At 35.0% G+C, this 23,847-nt stretch overlaps 1 protein-coding gene and 1 long non-coding RNA gene across 2 annotated transcripts; one reads left to right on the top strand and one right to left on the bottom strand.

The window, feature by feature from the left end:
• Positions 1-7,824: 7,824 nt before the first annotated feature.
• Positions 7,825-10,520, bottom strand: LOC140147711 (uncharacterized). The gene is made up of 2 exons (XR_011858392.1): positions 10,343-10,520; positions 7,825-8,568 (listed from the first exon to the last, which is right to left on the bottom strand). It is a non-coding gene; the product is annotated as an uncharacterized lncRNA (long non-coding RNA).
• A 3,539-nt stretch (positions 10,521-14,059) lies between these two features.
• Positions 14,060-14,605, top strand: LOC140147313 (transmembrane protein 229A-like). Its single transcript, XM_072169091.1, has one exon. It carries the CDS (start codon positions 14,060-14,062, stop codon positions 14,603-14,605), a length of 546 nt encoding a protein of 181 aa, XP_072025192.1.
• The last annotated feature ends 9,242 nt before the right edge of the window (positions 14,606-23,847 follow it).

Genomic DNA, 23,847 nt, shown 5'->3' with positions numbered 1-23,847 from the left:
TTACTGGTGTGCTATCTTCTGAAGATCAAATTAAAATTTCAAATGTTGCTACATTTTGTTTTGGTTTATGATTTTAATTGCATGTGGTTTTTTCTTCTACCTACTGAATACTAGTATATAGCTGAAATAAAATGCAGGCCTATGTTTTCTTTGTCCTCTGCGCGAGATATATGTTTTCGAATCGAATTAGGCCTACTGGTGATGATCTACTGAGAATCAAATTAAAATTGCAAATGTTGCGACATTTTGTTTTGGTTTAATTTGGGACTATATGCGTTAATTTGGGACTATATGAGATTCTAAATGCTTGGCCTATCTTCAGTAGATAGGCATATAGCGAAAAAAAAATCCTAAAAAGCGCATGCACGGTTACTGCGCGAATAACAAAAATCGGCATTCGGCCTATATGCCGCGCTATTAAAAAAAAAAAGGGGGGTGGGAAAGAGGTAAAAATAGAGAAACAGGTAGATGCGGAAAGTGATGAGTCTGTAATATCGCTTTAAACTTTCTGATCGGGACTGATGTATTAGAAAGAAAAACTCGCCGCTACATGATGAAGTAAAAATTTAGAGAAAATAATGTAAAACATTACTTCTAGAGTAGAAAGATGCAATGAATCGGGATGAGATTCTAAATGCTATTTATTTATTAGGCCCGCAATGCTATCTTCAGAAGATAGCCGTTTGCGGGCGCGTTCCGAGAAAATGATGCAGATCGTAAATGATGTACATGCCGTAAGTGGGCTCGCGCGTGTTCACAGAAGATTATGCATGTCGCAACGGGTGATTTGCAAATTGCACCGTAAATGGTATCTTGGGTAGATAAAAAACAAACAAACAAACAAACAAACAAACATGTAGTAACAAATAAAATATACCAAATGAAATTTCTGACTTGTCTCATGCTAAATCTATGATTTTTCTAAATTAGTTCCAAAAAATGATGGTATCATCAGTAGATAACAAAATAATTATTGTCAACCTTTCTTACTTACTTTCTTTGTATTTTATAAATAAATATTATCTTGAGCAGATAGCGGAAAAAACAAACAAACAAACAAAAAACAAACTATCCTAACAAATGTCTTCTAAATTTGTGAAATATTGTCTTTTGTTTTATTAGGCCTGCAATGCTATCTTCAGAAGATAGCGGTTTGCTCGTAAATCGTAACCCAGCAAACACAAAACGTTTTCGACATCATTCGCAAAAGGTTATAAAAGGTTGTCAGAAAACGTTTAAATGTCGGGTTATATAAAGGGTATAAAAACGTTTAAATAACATTCCAAAAACATTCTTGAAAACTTGATACAAAACATTATAAACAAAATGTTATTTTGAGTTTGAAAAATATTTTGCGAAAAATGTTTGCCCAAAATATTTTCAATAACGTTTTAAAAACGTTTTCATGACCTTTATACGGTAAACCCGACATTTAAATGTTATTAAAAGGTTTTGAAAAAAAAACATTTTAAGATCATTTCTGTGTTTGCTGGATTCAAATATTTTAACATAATGTTATTTAAGTATTGACACAATATTTGGCAAAAATGTTTGCAAAAATAGTTTACAATAACATTTGTTGAAAACATTATCAAAATATTGTTGTAGTGTGTTTTCATACAAAACGTTTTAAAACGTTATCATGACCTTTATATAACCCGACATTTTAATGTTATTAGAACGTTTTTATCTAAACCAAAAGCCAAAATATAACTCATTTAAAACATTTTTAGAACGTTTTTGTGTTTGCTGGGAAATGATGCAGATCGTAAATAATGCATGCAGGCCGTAAGTGGGCTCGCGCGTGTTCACAGAAGATGATGCATGTCGCAACGGGTGGTTTACAAATCGCACCGTAAATGGTATCTTGAGTAGATAAAAAAACACACAAACAAACAAACATGAAATATAAAAAAATATATACGAAATGATCTTTCTGACTTGTCTCATGCTAAATCTATGATTTTTCTAAATTAGTTCATACAGTTCCAAATGGTATCATCAGTAGATAACAAAATTATTGTCAACCTTTCTTACTTACTTTCTTTGTATTTTATAAATATTATTATCTTGAGCAGATAGCGGAAAAAACAAGCAAACAAAAAACAAACTTTCCTAACAGATGTTTTCTAAATTTGTGAAATATTTTCTTTTGTTTTATTAGGCCTGCAATGCTATCTTCAGAAGATAGCTGTCTGCGCGTTCCGAGAAAATGATGCAGATCGTAAATGATGCAGATCGTAAATAATGCATGCATGCCGTAAGTGGGCTCGCGCGTGTTCACAGAAGATGATGTATGTCGCAACGGGTGATTTACAAATCGCACCGTAAATCTTGAGTAGATAAAAAAAAATCCCCAAAAGACCTAATTTTTTTTGGTGTTTTGGGAAAAAAATCCATATCTTCAATACGTTAAATATCAAAAATATAAAATTTTAATGATTTGCCATAAAATGTGTATTACATTGCGAATTTCAAAAAATCAAAATTATTTGATATCAGAATGACATTCTTCGTATTCAGAATGCAATTCGATATGTCTGATGTGCTCTAATGTCCCACAATAAATACTGTCCAAACGTTCATACCCCTTCCCTTAACCCCGTAAAACTGTTTGCACGTTCCGAGAAAATAATGCAGATCGTAAGTGGGCTTTGAGCGCGTGTTTTTGACAGCAGATGATGCGTGATGACGCAAAGGGCCTATAATGATTTGCAAATCACACCGTAAATTCTACCTTGAGTAGATAACAAACAAACAAGCACACATGTAGTACAAAATAATACACCAAATGAAATTTCTGACTTGTCTCATGCTAAATCTATGATTTTTCTAAATTAGTTCATACGGTTCCAAATGGTATCTTCAGTAGATAACAAAATAATTATTGTCAACCTTTATACTTATTTTCTTTGTATTTTATAAATAAATATTATCTTGAGCAGATAGTGGAAAAAACAAACAAAAAACAAACTTTCCTAACAGATGTTTTTAAATTTGTGAAATATTTTCTTTTGTTTTATTAGGCCTGTAATGCTATCTTCAGAAGATAGCTGTTTGCGCGTTCCGAGAAAATGAAGCAGATCATAAATGCAGATCGTAAATAATGCAATGATGCATGCCGTATAAGTGGGCTCGCGTTTATGCATGTCGCAACGGGTGTTTTACAAATCGCACCGTAAATGGTATCTTGAGTAGATAAAAAAACCCCCAAACACACAGACAAACAAACATGAAATAAAAAAAATATATATACGCCTAACAATAGGCTTTGAGCGCGTGTTTTACTAGTATCTAAATACTATCTTGAGTAGATAGCGGAAAAACAAACTTTCCTAACAGACGTTTCATAAATTGCTGAGATGTTTTCAGCGTTGTTTTATTTAACGGTTTCGTATTAGGTTTTATTAGGTTCCAAATGATATCATCAGTTGAAATATTTTCAACCTTTCTTAATTTCTTTGTAATTGTATCCCAGTGAACACAAAAACGTTTTAAAAACGTTTTAAATAAGTTATATTTTGGCTTTTGGTTTAGGTAAAAATGTTTTAATAACATTAAAATGTCGGGTTATATAAAGGTCATGAAAACGTTTTAAAACGTTTTATATGAAAACACACTACAACAATATTTTTTTAATGTTTTCGAAATGCTATTGTAAACTACTTTTGAAAACATATTTTGCCTAATATTTGGTCAACACTTAAATAACATAATGTTAAAATATTTGCACCCAACAAACACAGAAATGTTCTTAAGATGTTATTTTCAAAACGTTTTAATGACATTTAAATGTCGGGTTATATAAAGGTCATGGAAACATTTTTAAAACGTTATTGCAAATATTTTGGTCAAACATTTTTCGCAAAACATTTTTTCAACCCCAAAATAACATTGTTTTGTATCAAGTTTTCAAAAATGTTTTTGGAATGTTATTAAAACGTTTTTATACCCTTTATATAACCCGACATTTAAACGTTTTCTGTAAAACATTTTGTGTTTGCTGGGCAGTAGATTATCATAAAATGTTTTTTGATGTTATGAAACGTTTTATACCCTTATTAAGGGTCCCTTAATATACCCTTTTTATAACCCGACATTTAAACCTTTTCTGACAACCTTTTATAACCTATTGCGAATGATGTCGAAAACGTTTTGTGTTTGCTGGGATTGTATAAATAACTAGAATTTCGCGGTTCTCGACCTGCGCGGTTCTCGACGCAAAGCGTCGGTCACAATGCCCCCCACCTTGACGCCCATCATTTTAACCGGTGCAATTTCACTTGACCCCAAAATGACCTTAATATTATTTGCCTCACTAAGGTGGCCGTTCCCACCAAATTTCATGAACCTGCAGCAGTCTATGGCGATTTGACCCCAAAATGACCTTGACATTTTTTCTTCCTACAGTAGGTGTTCCCACCAAATTTCATGAACCTGCAACAATATATGGTGATTTGACCCCGGATGACCCCAAATGACCTTGCGATCATGCACATTTTGCTCTGAAAAGCAAATCGGGTCAAGAACCTCTGGCTGTGCTACTCTCCGCCAAGTTTCATCACTGCAGAGAAGATGTAAACACTGTAACTCGTACAGATCTCCAGATAATCTGTGCACAAGGTTATTTTGCTTGATATGCATAAATTATGCAAATTAGGTACTTAATTGCCATATTTTGCGACGAAAACCTGCTAACATTTGGAGACCACCAATTGCCACCCCTTCACCAAATAAATTGCACCACAATACGCCTAACAAGTTCCGAGAAATTGCACTCTCAAGCTCGGGCGGACGGACAGATGGACAGTGGACACACAAGACGGACGGACAACCAGGAAACATAATACCTCCGGTGGAGGCATAAAAACTATCTTGAGTAGATAGCGGAAAAACAAACAAACAAACAAAAAACATCAAAACAAACTTTCCTAACAGAAGTTCACTTAATTTCTGAAATATTTTCCGCATTGTTCACATAGCTAACAAACAAACATGAAATATAAAAATAAACATAGGCCTGCCAAATGACCTTTCTGATTCGTTTCATGCTAAATCTACGATTTTGTTGTTGTTGTATTATTTCATTAGTTTCCAAATGCTATCATCAGTAGATAACCAAATATTTTCAACCAACAAATTTTCTTTCCAGGATATGTAGTCAAAGGTAGTCATTATGATGCTGGGATTCACCAAATTTCAACAAAAGAAGTTATGAGACTGTGCACAAGCAGGAAGAGTCCTCCGGGAAGAGTCGGAGCTACAAGCTTGTGGGCGCACATCACCACCATTCCCTATCCTTACTTAAAACCAAAGGGTTAAATCAAAGGGTTGTGTGTGTGTGTGTGGGGGGGGGTATACTTTAAGCAACCATTCAGTGATTCCAGTGAATGTGTAAACAAAATTGCTAGTCCTGGATCTTTGTTTGACAATGGGATGTCACATTTCGCTCATAGTTTATAATCCAAAAAAAATATCATGACTCTGTGCGTACTACTTGACCAGATTTTGGTAACAACCCAAACGTTGGCAATAGACATAAACACGTGTTCGATTCATTCATAAAATTTATTAAGAATGCACTGCACTTATTTGAGAATATATACATTTTTGTAATGTCCCATTTGAAACGAAAGTAATGAAAATATAGAGGTATATATATTTTGTATTTTTACAAAGTGAAAACTGATTACCCCCGGGCTGATTACATAATATTTATAGCTTTCAACTCTTTCAATCTCATAATATAAAAAAATGAACCAAAATGCTCTTCAATAATACATGTAATACAATCCATCTCTCATGCTCATAATACGCTGAATTAAACTTATGATCTTTTTATATTATTAAATTAAAAGAGACAAAATAATTCAATTTGATGATCCATACATACTGCATCAAAATGATTGGTGCTCATTTTGTTTCTCATGATTATTGACAAAATAACCACATCAAAATGCTGTATCAATATGATCCACCGTAGATTAAAACAGAGCTGTCAACCTTCTAAACTCTTTAGCCAGGATTTTTTTTTTGGGGGGGGCAGATTTAAAAAAGTGTGTACTTTTCAACAATGTTGGACATTTTGGACCAAAAAAGCATAAAGAACCTAATTTCTATGCTTGCTACACTCGTAAATCGGCAAAATTTGACCTTTGACCTGAAAAAGTATAAAAGCCTGTTTTTTCTACCCGCGTCCCGCAATACTCGCAAAGTGGATCTTTACGGCTTTTTGGCGATTAAGGGATGGGCAGCCGCTACGCCCCTGTCAGTAATGTGAGTCGTCACTTGAAAACAAACCTCTTAGCGGCTTTTATAGTTTCAAGATATGAAGTAAAACGTTTATGAAAATATAAGGAAATAAAAGAAAATTTGAACCTTGTCTTTATCTCATCCTGTGATGTGCAAGGCAAAGATTCAGTCATGAGGTATCATTTTGAAGCTTCATAAGGTTCATATCTCACTTTTGAAAAAAGCCTCCAAGAGGTATGTTTTGATGTGATGGGCCACATATTCTCACAGCTAGAAATCTGGCATCATTTGTAAAAAACATGTTTTACAAATGGATTGATATAACCTAAACATATCATACATAAATTGATACAAATTCCGAATAAAAGGCTTCTACAGCACACACAAAACATTTTACAAAACTGTTCAAATTTCAGGTTATATAAAGGTCATAGCACGTTTGAAATGTCAAAAATGGTCAATATCAACTAATTAGAAGATATATCAATAGAGGATAAATGAGAACGCAATGTTGAATCAATTAAGCAGTCTTTTCAACTCCATCAAAACTGTTAGGTATTAGGTACTCATTTTGTTAAAGATTTTCTGCATTTTGAGAATAATACCAATAGCAACCCCACCACTTTGGCTGCTCACTGCTCATCCTGCATTTCCATAAGAGCACAGGAACTCAACCAAAAGTCACGACCCCACCACCAGACCATGTGATTATTAAATAGCCTGCATATGTAGGCTACTTTCTACATAATTATAGGGCCTTTAAGGCCTCGTATCCATAGGCTGTTCCCTTGTGGCGTGTGCCCTTGTTCCGTGTTTACTTTTTCCCATGTGACCTGCCACACAGACAACGAAACTTTGTTTTGCTTAGTGGCCGTATCCATAGGTTGTCTGTGTGGCAGGTCACATGGGAAAAAGTAAACACGGTCAAGGGCATACGCCACAAGGGAACACAGCCTATGGATATGAGGTTATAAAACTACACCCTCGATAAATATATGTCTATTTTGCATTTTTCTCAAAACTAATAATACAGTGGTAACAAAGTTACGTATATTATAGGGCAAGAAATCCAATTACTACACTGGAATTTCAGTGACCCAAGACAAGCGGTTTGTTATTTATGATAAGAAAACAGGTACCACTAGAATGTACCTCATTTTCTATATACTGAACCGCTTGTCTTTAGTCACTGAAATTGCAGTGTAGTAATTGGATTCCTTGCCCCAATAATATACATAACTTTTGTTACCAGTGTGTTATTATTTTTTAAGAAAAATGCAAAAATAGTCACAAATTTACCACAGGGGTGTAGTACCCCCTTAAAAATGTCTGATTCCTTCTTAACATGGAATCAATGCAGTGAACATTATGGAGCATGAGCTACCAATGGGTATGATTGTTACAGTGGCAGCACCCAAATTTTTTTCGGGGGCAAACTCCTGCCAAGTGAATCCCGGGCAAGATCAACAAATTGTGCGCAAAATTGCTGCAAAAAGTGGAAATTTACGTAATTTGGGGGGTTTTGGCACTGATTGACAAGCAAATTGACAGAACACCAAATCAAGTCAATAGTCAAATGCATCTTTCTTTCTTGTTATTCCACATAAAATATATAAGTTAGCACAGGTGCACAACACAGGCGCAATAGATCACTAGTTTTGTTTCAATGCATTGCATGCTAGCATTAAATGTGGAAGACTAATGAGATTGAACGATATTCATAGAATGATAAAACATTATTTAACCTAAAACGTCATATCTGCAACCTGTCACAAAGGAGCACAGACTGGGTGCTTTTTTAGAGTTCCTTTTGTTCCTTCACCTATGAAGTTCTGTTTGATCTTGCTAGTTGCTAAAAGCTTAGCATCTTTCCAATTTGTTCTACCAGGGTGCAGTATGTGGTTTCTACGCTGCCTTGTTACAAATAGTTCTTTGAGTGTTAGAGTTGGTAGTAAACAGTTCTTGAAAGATATAGAATGCTTGTCTTGCATAACATGATTTTTTGGCCACAAAATGTACTGCACATGACCTAGCTTTGGTCTCCTTCTAGATCCAATAGCTTTAGCTGCTCGCATGTCTGAATATGGCTCATACAAATCAGGTACAGTTTGGACAAGTTCAGACGATGGTCCTTTCTTCTTCGGTATATTCCTCTGTGTCAATCTTAGCTTATGATGAATATGTAGTCTACAAGCTAGTAACATTAACTTCACTTTCAAGCTCTGCATTTTCAAGATCACACCAAAGTTATTCTTGCACATTCACAGGAAAGTAATTTCACTGTGTGTCATCTTCTATGCCTGGAGTGGAGTATTCCTGTTCAAAATGAAAAAAGAAAAGACACATTAGCATTTAAACATAGGTATTAAAGTAGGAATAAAAGCAGCCCCAGTACTGATCCTAGCCCTATTAATTTTCAATACCTTAAACAAAGTAAATAACTTTTTCTATGTGAACTTGGTATCTCCTGAATATGCTATAAAGGTGTTTTGACTGGAGGTGACTGGAATGCACTACTTCAACACATCACCAGCATCAACGACAGCAACCTCTTCAAGCAAGCGGTAACAGACCTCTACCTCAAATAATTTACCTCAAAGCCCACCACCTAACCCTACCCGCATTACCCCTCCACCAAGGGGAGTTGGGTAGTACAACTACAAGACAAGACAAGACAAGGTGATTTGTGGTCAAATGCCTTGGTTGATACCCGGGGGTTGATACACAAAAGCAGTTGCAATATTGCCATCACACATTTACATGTACTGATCTGATGCCAATAGCAAATCCTTAATAATTACCATTACTAGTTCTCACACGTCATGATGTATGTGTGTGACATTACTGTGAGGGCGTGATTACGCAATAGGCGCATGTCATGGACATGGTATTCAAAGTGTGTAGCAAGTTTGCCTGTCGCATTTCATGGAACCATTGGCCCCGGGCATTGGCCCTCATTCATTGTCATTATCGTGTAATGCTTAGACTTTGACTGCTTGGACGCGGTCTGTTATCTTTTTTGTCCATGGTTAGTAGTTAGTACACTTTGACTTTGTACATAAAATTATGTACGGTAATCATGTAATTTACTAATTGTAAGCTTTACCAGTCAATACATGCACATGAATACAGTCACAGTGTCATGAGTGCATATAGGGTATAATCTTCTTCCACGGTAAACCAAACAGCTTCCGTGGTAAACCTTATAGCGCCATCACTTGATGAAAGTACGTTATTAGTAGGCGTGAGTTAAAAGCTATCTGGGCCAGAACTATTGCGACTGTAGGGGTGAGCTTGCCTACAGGTAAAAAAAAATACTCTTGGCGGTTATATTACACGTCTAGTAGCTTCTAGTTTAGGGCAACGGGGGTGGAAATGAGGGTATATCAGGGTAGGCCTACTACGGGGATGTGTGACAGATTCGGGGTGCATTTTGGTTTATTGATGGCCCTCAATTTCATGAAAATTTGGTTTAACTTTAAGAAAGATTGTTTTTATTTTTTTTTTTAAATTAATTTCTTTCCCAAATTTTTATCGGAAAGTGTGCCATTTTTTTTATTGTTACCATGGCGTGCGATAATAAATAGGCCTATTAATATGATTTTATTATTTTGTTATTAATTGAAAATCTAAAATAGTATAAAATCGTATATGATGCCTTAAATTAAAGTTTAAAACGTTCTTCCAATATTAATAACTATTATTAAATAATTCCTAACATCTCGGACAACACGTCCCCCTCCCCCAACACCCCCACCCCCACACCCCTACACCAACAACCACACCCCAAGTCTTGGCGAAAGTCTACCTTGCACATCGTGCACGCGAGCGTGCACCATCCAGCATTGACCTGCTAAAATACACTACCCTATTACGAGCAATGGAATAGCCCGTCAATCATGCACCTGGAAGGAAGATTATACCCGATGTGACGCGGTTGCTCATGGAAGACAATAAGGATTATACCCCTTTTCCATGAGTGTATACACATTGGAAATTGTCATTGAATAACACACATGTTAGTTTAGTTTAGAAATTCCTATAACAAAAAGCCCTAAACCAAGGATTGCCTCAGTTTGGTATTTCTTACCCTCTTAAAAGCATGGAGGTATAATGTAACTTATTTCTTAATTCTTCTTCAGTGTATTTTCGAGGTGTATTTATAAGCTTTCTTCGACGTTTCCAAGACTGTGCTGCTACGCCGGACGTGACGTCAACGATGACATAATTACGCCGGTATAGGGCGCACAACACTAAATCAAATAGGCAGACCCTCCTCCCCCCTGAAGAGTTTGGCTGCATTTAATAGTGTCACGATGTTCTTGTATATTTTAACAAACATAGGAAACATTTGGCTATATCTTAAAATCAATATTTCCGGGTTCCGACTGATTTTGTTTGATCACATCACATTTAATGATTGGAATGGATATATGTGACATGATCAAGGGGAATGAGTCACATGTCGGCCCTGGTAGGCTGGTATATGTTTGTAACTCTATAGCTTATTTTCTAATTATTTTTAACATCATTTGTTCCTTAAAAATTCCCCGTTGTAAAGTTTAAAAATCACGGACTGCATTGGATTTAGTGCCTTTTGGAACAACAACAACAACAACAACAACAACAACAACAACAGCAACAACAAATCTTTTAAGTTAATATTTATAAAAGATTTGCAAAAAGCCAAAAATTGTTTTAACTACGGTATATTCTTGGGTCCAATGTTCTAGATTGGCAAGGTTACTGCAATATCTTCAAATGAATTTTACACAAATCAGCCTTTAGAGTTAGCGCCTTTTGGAACCAAACTCTTCAGATGAACAGGCTGACACCATTATATTGGTCTCAGGAAACAGGCCTTCAAGTTGGTACCACCAATATTCCCGGTCCATAAAATAAAGGTTTCTATACAAAAACGATTCTCTTATAAACTATCTATGCACCGCGGCACCTCGATACACCTGAGCACACATTTTCGTCCAAGAGCTTCCATGCAGCAAGCAGTGAATGTCTCCAGTCTTTGATTACACTACACGGTTGAGTGCATAGGATCGTAAGAGCTGTGGAGCTTCTAGCTGGAAAATGGGCCTCTGTGATTGGTTTTTGTCGAAACCTCAAGTGTTCCCTTCATCCAATCAATTTTTTTAATCAAATGAAAGTTAACACTTCCCCCTCAGAACACTTTTCGTCATTAGGTCAACAGATAACGCAATTCAATGTTTACAGCAAGGCGAATGTGGTAAATTTGTTGAACCGTATCCAACCACATTTTTTAACCAAAATGTACCGCAGGTTTTAAAAGTCAAAACCTCAAGTGGTCCTTACAATATTTTTCAAATTTGATGTCATTAAATGAAAAAGTTGTATATTGTTCATATGATATAGGCCTACTACTAGCGTCATTAGAATGAGCAATTGCCAATTTTCTTGCAAATCTTACTATTTTCGCCTGTTTTGTCACATACGGTTGTAAATTCAATGAACTATGACTTTGCTAAAGAGCACTTACAAATTGATATGTGTCACATTAGCATTCTCAATGCGAGGAACATCTTTCTGATATCAAATAATTTTAATATTTTTGAAATTCGTGATATAAATACGAATTTTGTGGCACTAAAAATTATTAAAAATTGATATTTCTGACATTTAACAGTCTGACATTTAACAGGCCCGTATTCAGGATTTTATTGGGGGCTTATTTTGAAAAAATGGACTGGGTGGATTTTTTTTTTACAAAATTTGTTCCCTTGTTCCCCTGTTTCCAAGCCCAATGATTTTTTTTAAATTTATTTTATTTTGGTTTTGGTTTTGTTTCTTCTGTTTCCGATTGTTGTCTTTCAATCTCTTTTATATTTTTATTGTTTATTTCCCTTGTTCTTCGTGTTGCCAAGACCGAGTTCTTCATGCTGGATTTTAATGAATCTCGCATTTTCTTTTATTTACATTGTTCCCTTGTTCTCCTGTTTCCAAGCCCAATGATTTTTTAAAATTTATTTTATTTTGTTTTTGGTTTTGTTTCATTTCTTTTATTTACATTGTTCCCTTGTTCCCCTGTTTCCATACCCAATGACTTCTTTTTAATTTATTTTATTTTGTTCTTGTTTCTTCTGTTTCCGATTGTTGTCTTTCAATCTCTTTTATATTTTTATTGTTTAGTTCCCTTGTTCTTCGTGTTTCCAACCAACCGAGTTCTTCATGCTGGTTTTAAAGGAATCTCGCATTTTCTTTTATTGACATTTTCCAACTGTAGCATTCCTTTTGGGATTTCTGTTCCTTGTTTCCGTGGAACTCAAAAAACATGCCAAATTACCAACCTCAAATCGTGCACTGTCTAAAGATTTAGTGTTGTGCGCCCTTTATGCTAGTAGCAGCTCGTACAAAAAAAGGAAAGCACGTCGTCTATGTAATTGATTGACTCCTTTCAGTAAAATCAGCAACGGAAAACAGGTATTTTTTTGCATTTCAAAGGATTAAGCTGTATTGTTTAAATGCCATCTGTCTGTAGTAAGCAAGGTGATTTTGCGCATTAGGTTTATTCCATTGTTGGCTCGGTCACATGCCTCTTTGAAGCCTTGAAATTAATAAGCTTAGGCTAAAAAATTTGAAAAAATGCAAATTATTTGTCTCAACCTGTTCAAAGTCAAAGCCATGGGCTGGCAGTTTAAGCGAATGCGGAATGAGGTTTTTTTTTTTAAGATTTTAATTTTTTTATAGATTTATGTAAATCAAAATTTTGAATAAAGATGTCATTTTCGAGCATTGTGATTGTCGAGTGTTCAAAAGTCCGGGGGCCTAGTAAAGCCAAAATAATCTCGATCATGAGAGGATGTACCTTCTGCGTTAGTGTACTTTTCATAGAATAACACGATCGCGCGACCTGCATGACCGAACCTTGACCTTGCCTAGCAACAACCGTGTGATTGGTTAATTTTGGCAGTAATTTTTCATTTTTGGACAGTGAAAAGCATTTGTTCCTTGATTTTGTTTCAACCAAGTGTTTTAGTATCAAGCACAAATATAATTAATAACAAACTTTGATTTATGTCATTTAGATTTTGTTCTTTGAAGTCACTTGCGCTGAAGATGTCTATGGGACGTATAGATCTCAGTCCCAATGGAGTGAGTCGATGTCGATGACATGAGAACTGACTCACTGAGTCTATGTCAGAGTGGAGGACTAGACTAGATATTCTGTCGGTCCGTGCCACGTCACTTTCACCGGTTGATGATGCGACTCACGGTCGAGTGAAAACAAGTCCCTGATTCGATTTTTGTTGATGATTTCTGTCATTGGTGTTATGTAAATTTATGCAAATAGTCAGTGGAATCAAACAACCGTTTCTAAGTCTTAAGAGTGGAAGAAACTTACTTGATATACCGTTTATATACTGGCAAACTTAAAATTAAATTCCATGGTCGAGTGTCGTTTTTTCCGCAATTGAATGTCACTCCAACAACATCGCTATGTAGCCTCCTTCACAGCCGGTTTCTGTTGTTCATAACAAACCGTGAGCCACATGCAGTTTGGGCCTGAGACTAGAGATAGGGCTCCCGGATGTTGGACCGACAGAATACCGGTACCAACTGAATACACCAAAAGGTCTAGCATAAGTTTTCTCATGTATTTTATTATTTTTTTACTCCATATTTTTGCCTTTATATCTCAATTTCCCAGGGGGAGGGGAGGGCATACAATAATGTATCATGTAAATATTTATAATGTACATATGTACAGTATATATAGTATGAATTCTATTTATTATTTATTCCAGGAGCAAGATCCATATACTTGTAGTGGACCATGGCGAGAAATGGAAGCAACACAAAAGTGAACTCCTACAGACAAAATGGAGCTTCAGCACCCTCATCCTCAGGTTCTCCCTCACCAACGTACAAGCCACTTCCAACTTTCATCCGCCTGTTCTTTTATGGTCTACATGGGTTTTTTGACGAGATAGTCTTCACCGCTATCTACGAGATTATCTACGGTATTCCAGATGCCAGACTTCTTGGTTACACTTCACTGTATTCCTTCTTTATTTATAGCACTGGAAGCTATATCATAGAGCAGCTGTACTTGTTTCTGTGGGTAAAGCATGGCATCTCTACTGTGCCCAGAATCATGCTGTATGTGTGTGTTGCATTCATTTGGGAGTTCAGCTTTGGGTTGATTCTACGCCAGTTTGATGCTTGTCCATGGGACTACAGTGATAGAGCTCTGAACTTCATGGGTCTGATAACCTTGACCTATGCACCTGGATGGGCGTTTCTAGGATTTTGGCAAGATAGGCTTTCGGTTTACTTGCTAAATCTACGTATTGTTCCTGATCATCAGAAAGTGATGTAAAGTGTAAATAATAATAGAAATGTCTTTTGACACCAGTAACTGGTTACGAGTTTGCTGCTATTACATGTATGAATTTAAATGAAATAAGTGTATACTATCAGATAATCCATAAAGATATCAAGGTCACAAAAAACCCTGTTTTTGATTGTTTAACAATGTGTCAGGAAAGGACCAGATTATTTCTTTTTTGTCCTTTCATTGTTTCTTTTTTTTTTTTTTTTTAATGTGTGTTTCTTGTTAAAAAGCAAATTAAAAAAATCATTTATGTCCATGGACCAACCAGTTCAAAATTCCACTGAAGACAACAAATGATTTTTTTTTCTTGGCCTAATAATAAAAAGCACTGCTGATTGGGTGACTCGTTAAGTATGGTATCAAGAAGAACTTTGATATTATTTTTTAACACTTTTTGAAGGGGAAGTGTTTTAAAGAATTTGAGATAATAGAATGATATGACATACCGTACCGTAAAACCTTGTCTACAAGCATATACTGTATAGCGTTTTGATGAAAGCTTAATTAATACGAAACAAGTGTAAATATACCAATACAATATACTGGTCTTACAATAATACTTGTTTGTATATGATTGGACCTGTAATTTATTTGCTCCATAATGGCGCCTGGAATAATTTAGCTTTCACCAGAAGCACTCTATATGCTTTTAGACGAGGTTTTACGGTAGATATACCTTATGATATAATATTCACTCTATTCTTTAAGACTTAAGTTTGAGTACATTTTGTTTGTAGGCAATAAATGTTAAGAAAGGTGAGCATAAAATTTTTCCCCTTAAATTGTATTTTAAATCGGGTCAATTCACTCAATTATCTTTTGAATATTTTCAAATTGTTAGAACTAGAAATTGAGGTAAAACTATAAAATTGTTACTTTATATTATAAATAGGGTTTATATTAGCTTGTGTAGCATTAATTTTGCCCCTATCTGAGAAGTAAATTCTGCAGTTATCATGGTTACAATATACCCAAATTTAAATTGTCAAATAAAAAAAAGAAAAGAAAAAAAGAATATATAGCTGGAGGCTCACAGCTCGGTGTTTCTAAGCAATATAATTAATTAGCGAGATTACTTGCCATAAATTTGACACTGTGTTTCACCTACATGTGAATCACTTTTAGAGAATAGCAGTAAAATTTGGTGTTCATATATGTACCATACTGTAAATTTGAATTATGCAGTTACATTTCAATGCAAATTTCATGCACAAAAGTTTCATTTTATTTTGTAATAGAGTAATATTTAAGCATGTTACATTCCATATTTCTGCACCAAATAATTTTTGATTTGATTTACTTTGCTCAAGTGTATTTTATTTTTTATTCTTAGCTTGCTTGCCAATTTATTTTCAACACTTCAGTGTGTGCATAGTTAAAAAGATAGCTTGGAGGGCCAGTAAGTTGTAGTGGCAATATATTTCATCCAATTTGTAAAATGAACTTTGGAAGTAACCCTGTCAGCTAAGTGACAGTTCAAGAAAATGAGTTATTGCGGTCTTTCAGATACAAGCAAAATATGTTGACAATAGATCGAGAGCACATGTTGATTTTAATTGTTCTCTGCACTATTCAATTCTCGATCACTTGCATTCACATTGTGAATAGAAATGATGGGCATCAAGGTCGCGTTGCTGAAGTCATGAATAGAATGCTTAAATGCAATACACAGACTCTCTTTTGTTCTATTTTGCTCCAAGGTTTTCGACACATGGCGCTCTAGCTGAAATACAGTAAGAAAATGTCATATTGTAAATGTAAACCTGTAATTTCAGATGAGTATCTTGAGCTACTGTCTGTCAGCAAATTATAAAAATGTTTGCTTCACTGTGTTTAGGGATATGCACATCACAGCAATGTTATCTTATGCCACCAGACTTGTAGTATTGGGACCCGCCATGAGTACGGGTAGTCGGGTACGGATACTGAGCCATGAGTACAGGTACGGGTACGGGTCCCAGACTCCCAGGCCATGGGTACGTGAACGGGTATGGGTCCCAGGCCATGGTACGGGTACGAGTATGGGTCCCAGTCCATGGGTTCGGGTATGGGTCCGAAGCCAAAATAGGGCATGAGTATGGGTATGGAGCCATGGATACAGAGCCATGGGTACGGGTACAGATACTACAGGTCTGTATGCCACATGTGATGTCATATGAGTGAAGCTTTATACTATCATTACAGTTGTGTTTTATCATGTAAAGCAAGGGGGTCCAAAGTATGGGTGGTGTACATGTAACTTGATGTAAGACGTGATGGCCCACTTCATTATATCAGAGTGCATGATATAATATTTCCTAAGTACTGTTTTTAAATTTAACTGACTAATTTTGACCATCCATAATGAACCCGGTGTGAAGTCACCTGTGCTTTTCAGAGATAATTGATAAAAAAAAAAACCTTACTGAAATCAATAGAAAACCAAGGAATTTCAACAGCAAAATTGACTTTTTAAGCGCCTAATTCCCAAGTAATTAATCATAACAAGTGATAAATCAATTTAAAGCTTGTGTTAGGGCTCATATATTGAAATACCCTACCACGCTTTCACACAGAAAGAAGGCAGGATTCCCCTTGCTAAGCCCACGCCTCAGGAAAGCTCGGTCATAAAACGGATTATAAAGATGGATTATATGCATCAGTGATACACCCTGCCTTTTGAAGTGGTCCATGATGAATGGGAAGAAAACAAACTGACTATGGCTCATCGCACAACCCAGGAAAGCACGCTCCTAATTTAAGTGGCTAATTGCAGTGTTATAATCACACAGGATTTTAACAAAAGAAGGCTAGCATAGGAAAGCTGCAGGATAGCGCACACCTTCCTGTGTAAGGGAATTTCAATATGAGCCCTTATGAATATTTCCATGGTTGCAACTTTACACTGGGTTCGTAGTGGATGGTCACATTTGTGCTAGTGTCTAGATCTAGAGAATATTTTTTCTTGTACTAGCATTAGTATCTTGCCAAGTGCTATGTGTATGTCTCTCACTTGTCTTTTTAATTTTTGAATAAACAGGGATACATAATGTTAATTTTCATGTCATTTATTTCAATATTATTTGATAGCATTAGCAAATGTCTTTCTATTTATGATTGTTGTGCACTACCAATGCAGCTGGAAGGATGGTAGAACAGGTTAAGGTGATGCAAGAAAAAAGAGCACAAAAATGTAATTTGATTAATATTATGTGGTATAAATAATGATTCTAACTCATCATCTCAACCTGTTAAGTGATTGAGAAGTAAAATCATGTGATGGATGGACATTGGACATTCATAGGTTTGCTTCAACTTCAGTAGTGATGTCGGCCCGGTGGGTTCAGTCTTCACTGACAATGTGTACGCATGATGGTTCCAATTAGGGGTACTTTTCAAGAAATGTCCGCGGAATTTTCGAGGACAAAATTGTTCGCGATTGTCCAAATTAGGGGTGTTTTGGAGAAAAATTGTCCTTGAAATGTAAAATAGGGTGTATTTCTAAGACTTTAGTCCGCGTTTTACTGCTACAGTTTTCGTTATTGTCCTCATTTCCGCGTGAAATAGGGGGTAAAATTCAAAAGCGTCCTTGAAATGGTAAAAATAGGGGTAGTTATTTCGGAAAAATGTCTTTGATTCCTCGTGATAAGGGGGTGAAATGAAAATGCGTCCTCAAAATGATAAAAATAGGGGAGGTATTTGGGGGAAAATTGTCCTTGATTTCGCGCAAAATAGGGGGTAAAATTGCTGCAAATGTCCTCGATTCCCCGTGAAATAGGGGTCATTTTCAAATCCTGGAACGGTCATACGTCCTACCTTTAAATACAAACTGAACCCACCGGGGATGTCGGTGCTTTTTTGCAGTTGCACCACAAGCGTGCTGACAACCAGCCCTTGTACTGGGGTGTGTACACTCTGCACAATTAACTTTACATGCACGATTTGAAACTGCTGCCAACAAAATACTACCAAATTTAAGGTGAACAAAATTTTAGTTTACTTTTGTACCATATCCAAGAAGTTAGAATTCAGTGTATTGTTTGGTTTAATACATGTCATGTGTGATAAGTGTGCTTCCAAGTCAAAAAGGGTATTGCCAGGGTTGTAACAAGTCACCAATTATTCAGGACAAGTCAAGTCATTTGGCTCAATCAAATTTAGGTCATGCTAATTCAAGTCACTATTCAAATTCAATGCCCTGGACTGGAGTCACTGAATACCAGCCTCATTTTACCTCAAGTCACAATCAGGACTTGTTACACCTCTGGGTTTTGACCCTTTGCACGGATCCATTATCTTGCTACCAAACAATGTTCTCCCTGCAAACGCATACAGGTGCAAAAAGTGCATTCTTGGTTTTTCACACATTTCTAGCAATGCGCTACAAAGCTGTTGAAAGCGTATGCGGTAATTAAAACATGTGTTTGAAAGGCGTATGCACACACAAGACACATTTTTCTCATAGAACGTTTTGAGATGACCGTGCAAAGAGTCTAATGTTTTGTATCTTCTTCCTGTTTTTACTGTTTACATATCTTTTGAAGGAATTTGTCTTCAAAATGTTCACCTTGTGTTTGTATACATGTATAAAAATGTTCAATGTATGGACTATTTTCTTCCAAACTGTTCTTCTATATATATATAATATATTCAAATTTACAATGCACTTTTAATGAATCATGTATAACCTACAACATAAGTCAGCTGTAATATATAATAATATATCAAAATCATAGTTCAATATTATATATGTGACACAATCTGATCTACTCAGACCAAAGTCAGAAATTTTGAAAAATTTTTATTACCGCTTCAAATAAACTTTTATAGTATATACCGGTTTTGAAATCTGTAATATACTTGGTTGCAAAGTGATGCACTTTAATATTTGTGACTTTTCATGTTTTGTTGCTGGTTCTTTTGCCAATATCAACTTCATTACTACAGTTTGTCCTCATTGAAGTACAAAGTGACAACGCGCACGTATACAGCTTGTAAACAGTGACAGTGCGAAGTGTTGCGTCTCTGCTGAGGTATGCGTGCCTTCAAAGTAGGCACAATGTGTGCGTCCATGTCAGTACTTTGTACTTCAGAGTAGACTGATTGTGGTCTGGTTAGATCAGATTATGTCACACATTGTTTAGTTTGGTATTGTTTAATGACATTATTCTGGTCAATTCTTAGCAGATAGTTGTCACAAGTACTACTATAGTTACTGAGTTTTAAAACATCTGTAAAAGAAATAATTTCATATTGATGTTGACTGCATTGTACAGTAGGTTAGCCGTATCAATATTCTTCCACTGAAGTTGAGTGTAATAATAAAGATGAAAAAAATAATATGCACACTGAATTAATCATAGGGGATCAGTGTGACTTTCTAATACAAAGAGATAGCATGTTATAATACAAAAAGATAAAGAATCAAATATCGCTGTCACAAATGTTAAAAGGCCATTTGCTCTTCTCAAAATTAAATTCAGTGTCTGGATTATTGATCCAAGTGTGTAGCAAATAGCAATGAAATTAAACTAAATGTGCCTTTTTGTAAAAAAATTTGTTAAAAAGAATACCCGTAGTCTAAATTCTATGCAAAAGTGTAGTGGATAAATATGCATGCAAATATTCTACTTCTAGATAATAGATGTACATTTGATGTAACTTGTAAGTGATTGAAAAAAGCAGTTGAACCATTTGTTTATGTTTGAATTAAATTGAAAATTCAAATAATTGAAAATTCAAATTTAAATCTATATAAATATTGGTTGCTCCCTAACATAGACCTTTACTTTAAATACTGTGAAATATGAGTGAAGACAAATAAGAAATGTGTAATTTTGATGTGGTGTTTAAAAATGGAACCTTATTTGTATGAGTCAAAAATATATATGAAGTCAACAGTGTTTGATTCAGCTAGCTTGACCATATCATATGTGACATGATCATGGGGAATGAGTCACATGACAACAATTGTCAAGAATCAAGTTGCTTTTACAACATTTTCTGGCAGTTTGCAAATGCTACATTTTGATGCAAACCCCATCAAAATTGGAATCTGGTCATGAGTTATGAGCAATTTATCAATGGCTGAAAACAATATAAAACAAAAGAATTTGAAAACTGTTCTTGCCAATATTTCAAAAAACAATATTAACAACATCTGAATCATTCCCCTAGATCATGTCACATATTGAAATAGAAATAGGCCAATATTATTATGTATACATATTGTAGAAGAGAGTGACATGTAGCTTCATATAAATTATTAGTTTGACACTTTTGTTGTGTGTGTGTGATGTACATTTTATTTGTTAGAATTTGTACATTTAGTATTAGCTCAAGTCAACCAGCACAAATCTGAGGAATTTACATTTATGTTTTGCTTTATGCTTTCGGCATAACTATATAATACCTACAGCACCCTGTGATTAAATTTAGCGGTTATTAGGTTTGTGGACAGGGATACAGTTAGTGGTTATGGTAGGGGCAAGTCACTGTGTAAGTGTAAGGGTGCTGTAGGTGTTCTATATAGTTATATCACATTTTCAGTGTAATTGATGAACTGAACTACAGTCAGCACAGTAAATAAGGCAGCAGTTCATAAATCATAACCTGACAGCCGATGTTTTCTTTAATTCGAGACGTCAGTGATGGCAATAGAAGGTACAAATCCAAAAATTGCAACCCTATTGGTTTACATCATGCCCCATGAACTGCATGCTACATTATTTATTGTACTGACTATGTTCTATGCTGGGGGTTCTATGATACTTGAAATTTGTGTTAGATGAACATAATTTAATTGGCAGTGATATCATATGCACAATTCATTTATACACAAATAAAAATAATTATGCACAAATATGCAATGAATAGCAATGCCACTGCACAGATGTCGGTTCATGAGCCTGTTTTATAATGTTCAGCTGACAAGATTGCGATGGTTAATACATGTATTCATATTGCAGGTTTACTCATCAGTGTTCAAACATCTGGAAGAAACAGTGCAATATATCAAAGTTTGAAATTGAGGTTAAAAATGAATTTTGCTCATCACTTTCATCCAGAAACAATATTCATCATATGTGTGATGTCATTTACATATAAAGCATGTGTGTGTGTGTGCTAACTACATGGCATTGTGTGCGATTGTATTATTTGTATGCCCAATATGAATCTGAATCTATACTATTTTTCGTCTTAGCAACTCGGTGATGTCAACATGCTGAGGCAACTGATTTGTGTGTGGGGGTGCTGTTTTGTGTGCATGCATACGCTCAGCACTTTGAGCAAACTCTCACGATTAGAAGCTTTGCCCAAGAAAACATGCACTGACATCAGCGAATCACCAAGGTGAAAAATAGTATAGCTCCGTTTTAAAATATACATTAAATGTACAATTATATACATCTTTTATGTTGAATATGAGAAAGGAAACCTGACATCAGAATCAGGTAACATTTCAGTTCTATAATCAATATTTCATGAGAAAATGTTTTTACAAATGTATATGTAACCTCTTTTATGAGGTATATGGATCAGGACCACACAATTAAATGACCACCATATCACAGGTTTCAATATATCTTTTCCATATAGCTTTTATTTTATTTGTCAAGCGTAAGTTTATTGTGCAGATTTGAAATTACTTCATACTTCAAGTCAGTATAATAATCTCAAGTGTATCATATATTGTATACAAACATTTGTACTTTATATACAAAAATGTTTGTGCTCTTATTGAATCTGCAGAAAACTTTGCACTTATGATCACAAACTTCATGTTGTACACTTCATGTTGTACAAATGTATCATCGTACATACATGTATAAACAGTCAGATCTGGAAATGCTTATCCAAAACATTGCCTCAGGTGATATCTGAGGTGATATGACAGAGATGGGTTAGATGAACTATAACCTAAACCTAACCATAAATTGATATCACCTGAGGTGATATTTTGGATAAGGATTTCCCTGCATGCTTATAAACAAGATTGACACAAATTTTCTGCCGATCTCACAAGTGCAAGACTTCGGAAAATCTCAAGTTTGTTATGATTTCAAGCTTCCCATTTTTTGTTGAATTTGAATTTAGCACAAAGGTTTTGACCCAACCTCGTTGTATTATTTTCTTTTCATACATGTAGTTAATTATCTGATCATGTTTTATAAATTTTGAAGAATATAATCAAGTTCAACCAAAGATGAATTTTAAGAATATATTTCAGATTCTTAATCTTGTGAATCATATTATAATATAATATCATTATACATGAATAATATCAGTGGTAATGGTGTATAAATGTATCAAACATTGTAAACTTTTCCCAGATTGCACCTGTTGTATGTAGACAGGAAATAATATTCTAAAATCAATTTAGTACTTCAGTAATAACAGGTGAATCATTAAAGATATTACATGTAGTATATTAAATAGATTTTGCTTCCTCAAATCTTAAGATTAAGAACCTGGTATATATTGATTTTTTCACTTGCAGCTTCATATCATGTATGATTAAAAATTCATTAATTCAGTCAGTATCGGTGCAATCGCTAGTGCAATTTATTTGATTATATGGTCATAATGTAGCCTACTGAATCAAGGTATTACGTACTACATGTATATTCAACCTAATTAGCTACCAGGGCACTTCTATCAAGTCACGTTAGCTACCAGGGCACTTCTATATCGGTTGGGGGCTAAGTAAAACAATAAAATATTAGGAATTTACACACATCTAAGCAATAAAAATACAGTGTATCTGATTTCAAATCATAATTTTAAGGTGGACGGTTTAGAAATTTCATTTGGACATTTGACAACATTTAGTTGTACAGTACAACAGGGGCCCTAGAACACTTACAACAATTCTATAGTGGTGCTTATTAGGTCGAATGTGGTACTAAAAATTTACAAATAATGAATTATTATGATTGAAATTGTCATAAATTGGTAGATATTACAGTTCACCAATACATACTGTAAAGGGTTGAAACTATTTCAAAGCAATAAACCAAACAAAAGTGAAACTGTGTGAACTTCTGATTTCTTTGTTGTTGATTTTGTTTACTAAGAAAATTTTATGCCCTTTTTAGTTGTTTTCTCTATTGTACATTTATCAAACTTTCAAAAGTCCCCTCCTAAGATTTTTAAAAGTAAATCAAAGTTGTTGATGAAATAATTTTTTTTGTTTTGCAAAACTGGTCCAATAAAACATGTTGTGTTTGGTCATAATAGCTCATTAT

This window comes from Amphiura filiformis, chromosome 3 (assembly GCF_039555335.1).
Source record: "Amphiura filiformis chromosome 3, Afil_fr2py, whole genome shotgun sequence".
NCBI classification, from domain to species: domain Eukaryota; kingdom Metazoa; phylum Echinodermata; class Ophiuroidea; order Amphilepidida; family Amphiuridae; genus Amphiura; species Amphiura filiformis.
The sequence above is the reverse complement of the archived record's forward strand: the minus strand, read 5'-3'. Positions and strand labels throughout refer to the sequence as shown.

Excerpts from the sequence above, each read along its gene's own strand:
- LOC140147313 (XM_072169091.1), top strand. The coding sequence starts at position 14,060 with ATGGCGAGAAATGGAAGCAACACAAAAGTGAACTCCTACAGACAAAAT.